We start from the raw sequence: 2,324 nt of genomic DNA on the forward strand, positions 1-2,324 counted from the left end.
GACATATCAATATCCTATTTTGTAGAAAACAACACACAGACTCACATTAGATTTAAAATTTTTAGAATTGATGTGATCATTAAATTATTGTTTAGTTAGATAATACCACAAGCCCGGCTGAGTGCTTTTGCAATGATAAGATCATTAAACTACTTAAAGTTTGTATATAAAGGGAATAATTCAGTTCCAATAACATCAATAAGTATCATTAAACATGATTACGAAGACTTTTATTGCAGTTCTGGCATTTGTAAGTTTTAAACAGTAATTTTCCGATAGTTTAATTATTATTTGTGCATTTTATTTACGATAATCGATAGTATTACTCCATACTATTCAGTTTCAGTTTTGCTTATGATTTTTTATTACTATTTTTTATTTATTGCTTAGATGGATGGACGAGCTCACAGCCCACCTGGTGTTAAGTGGTTACTGGAGCCGTTGGACATCTACAACGTAAATGCGCCACCCACCTTGAGATATAAGCTCTAAGATCTCAGTATAGTTACAACGGCTGCCCCACCCTTCAAACCGAAACGCATTATTGCTTCACGTTAGAAATAGGCAGGCAGGGTGGTGGTACCTACCCGCGCGGACTCACAAGAGGTCCTACTACCAGTAATTACGCACCAGTAATTTTGCGGGTTTTTTGTTTTTGTTACACGATGTTATTCCTTCACCGTGGAAGTCAATCGTGAACATTTGTTGAGTACGTATTTCATTAGAAAAATTGGTACCCTCTTGAGATTCGAACACCGGTGCATAGGTCAACACGAATAATGCACCGGACGTCTTATCCTTTAGGTCACGACGAATTATTACTTACGAATTTTGAAGTGCACTAGCTAAAATAATTAGGCTGGATACATACGTATTATATGTATGCGAATTAATATTAATATTTTATTTCTGTAACGAAACGGAAATGTATTCCGGTTTGAAGAGCAAGACAGTCGATCTTACAATACAATTAAGGGCATTGACCTCAAATACCAAAATCGTTACTGGCATTCAGTTTGTATTATTAATAAATATCACCATGATGACTGTGAGTTTCGACTGTGGATGAGCAAAACAGTAACAAATATTTAGTAAGTTAGTATCTACAGTACGATCCGGGATAGTTTCTTAAATAAATCTATATATTAATACGTGAAGCAAAAACTTTGTATCCCTTTTTACGAAAATTGCACGGACGGAGGAGTAGGTATGATATTTTCCATACTTATAGAGAATATAGAGAAGAAGTGCACAATGCTAATATTTTTTTAAAATAATGCATAAAAGATACATTAAATCAATAAAGAAAACGTTATACACACTACATACCATGTATTTGACGCACACACGCATGCAAACTATTTATTGTCAAACTTTTGTTCTTGACGTCTGTGGTCAAATTGAGAATAGATTAAATATTGTTTGTCTTTGTTAATATTTTTTATAGAATAGCCTTGGCGAAATTTGTGATTGTAGAAGTATAAAATACAATCATAATAGTGTACAAACTTACAATTCCAATTAATTATAGTCGAATTTCGACTACTGCGGGACCTCTAGTTCTAATAAAAACGCTTTAATATTTCAGTGTGTTGCTGTGGGCGCCTTGTCTTTAACGGAAGAATATCCGGAAACAAACAATAAAATAGTCCCTAAACCAATCGAATATGTAAATGATGAAGACGATACGTATAATGTCGTCAGCTGGACGTCTTGTAATCTAACCGAAACGCCGATTTTTTCATGCCACGACTGCAACACCCGAATGTTCTGCAATCCGATCGGCGGACTTCTTATATCCTGCAGAGATAATCGTCGTCCTCACTGCAACCGCGGTCTATGCAAATCCACACCCAGTGATGAATGCGCTCAATAAATGCAAAAATTGAAGCAAGGGCACAGGGCGTCTATTTTAAAATGGCTTTATCAGCATTTTTTAATATATCTATCATTAACAGACCGTTACTTGTCTGTACTTGAACCATTGTACCGTGGTTTACTTGCGGACTAAATAATAAGAATAATAATGGTTGGTTCGAAGTAATAATAATAATAATAACTCTTTATTTATATAACACCTTAATATGTACACAGTAAAGTAATAAAACAAAAGTCGGTATATAAATCGGCGGCCTTATCGCTGAAAGCGATCTCTTCCAGGCAACCTTGCAGGGAGAGGAATAAGTTAACTGGACGGTGCTATATCTTAATAAAGTAAGTATCAGTTGAATGGAATATTTGAAATGTATTCAACTGATAATTATTATTAATAAATGTATCTTTTTTATTTGATTGGTTTTGTTAAGTTTAAGTATGTTTCAATG

General features: G+C 34.3%; 1 protein-coding gene across 1 annotated transcript; it reads left to right on the top strand.

Annotated features, from left to right (window-relative positions):
• Positions 1-212: 212 nt before the first annotated feature.
• Positions 213-2,324, top strand: LOC114239555 (uncharacterized). The gene is made up of 2 exons (XM_028169797.2): positions 213-250; positions 1,589-2,324. The coding sequence occupies exons 1-2, from the start codon at positions 215-217 to the stop codon at positions 1,874-1,876; spliced, it is 324 nt and encodes a 107-aa protein (XP_028025598.2). The 5' UTR covers positions 213-214; the 3' UTR covers positions 1,877-2,324.

This window comes from Bombyx mandarina, chromosome 03, assembly GCF_030267445.1.
Source record: "Bombyx mandarina strain Sakado chromosome 03, ASM3026744v2".
NCBI classification, from domain to species: Eukaryota; Metazoa; Arthropoda; class Insecta; order Lepidoptera; family Bombycidae; genus Bombyx; species Bombyx mandarina.

Bases quoted from the DNA above. Each gene is read 5' to 3' on its own strand.
- LOC114239555 (XM_028169797.2), top strand. From the start codon at position 215: ATGATTACGAAGACTTTTATTGCAGTTCTGGCATTT. The intron at 251-1,588 runs GTAAGTTTTAAA...TTAATATTTCAG, and splicing joins TTATTGCAGTTCTGGCATTT to TGTGTTGCTGTGGGCGCCTT.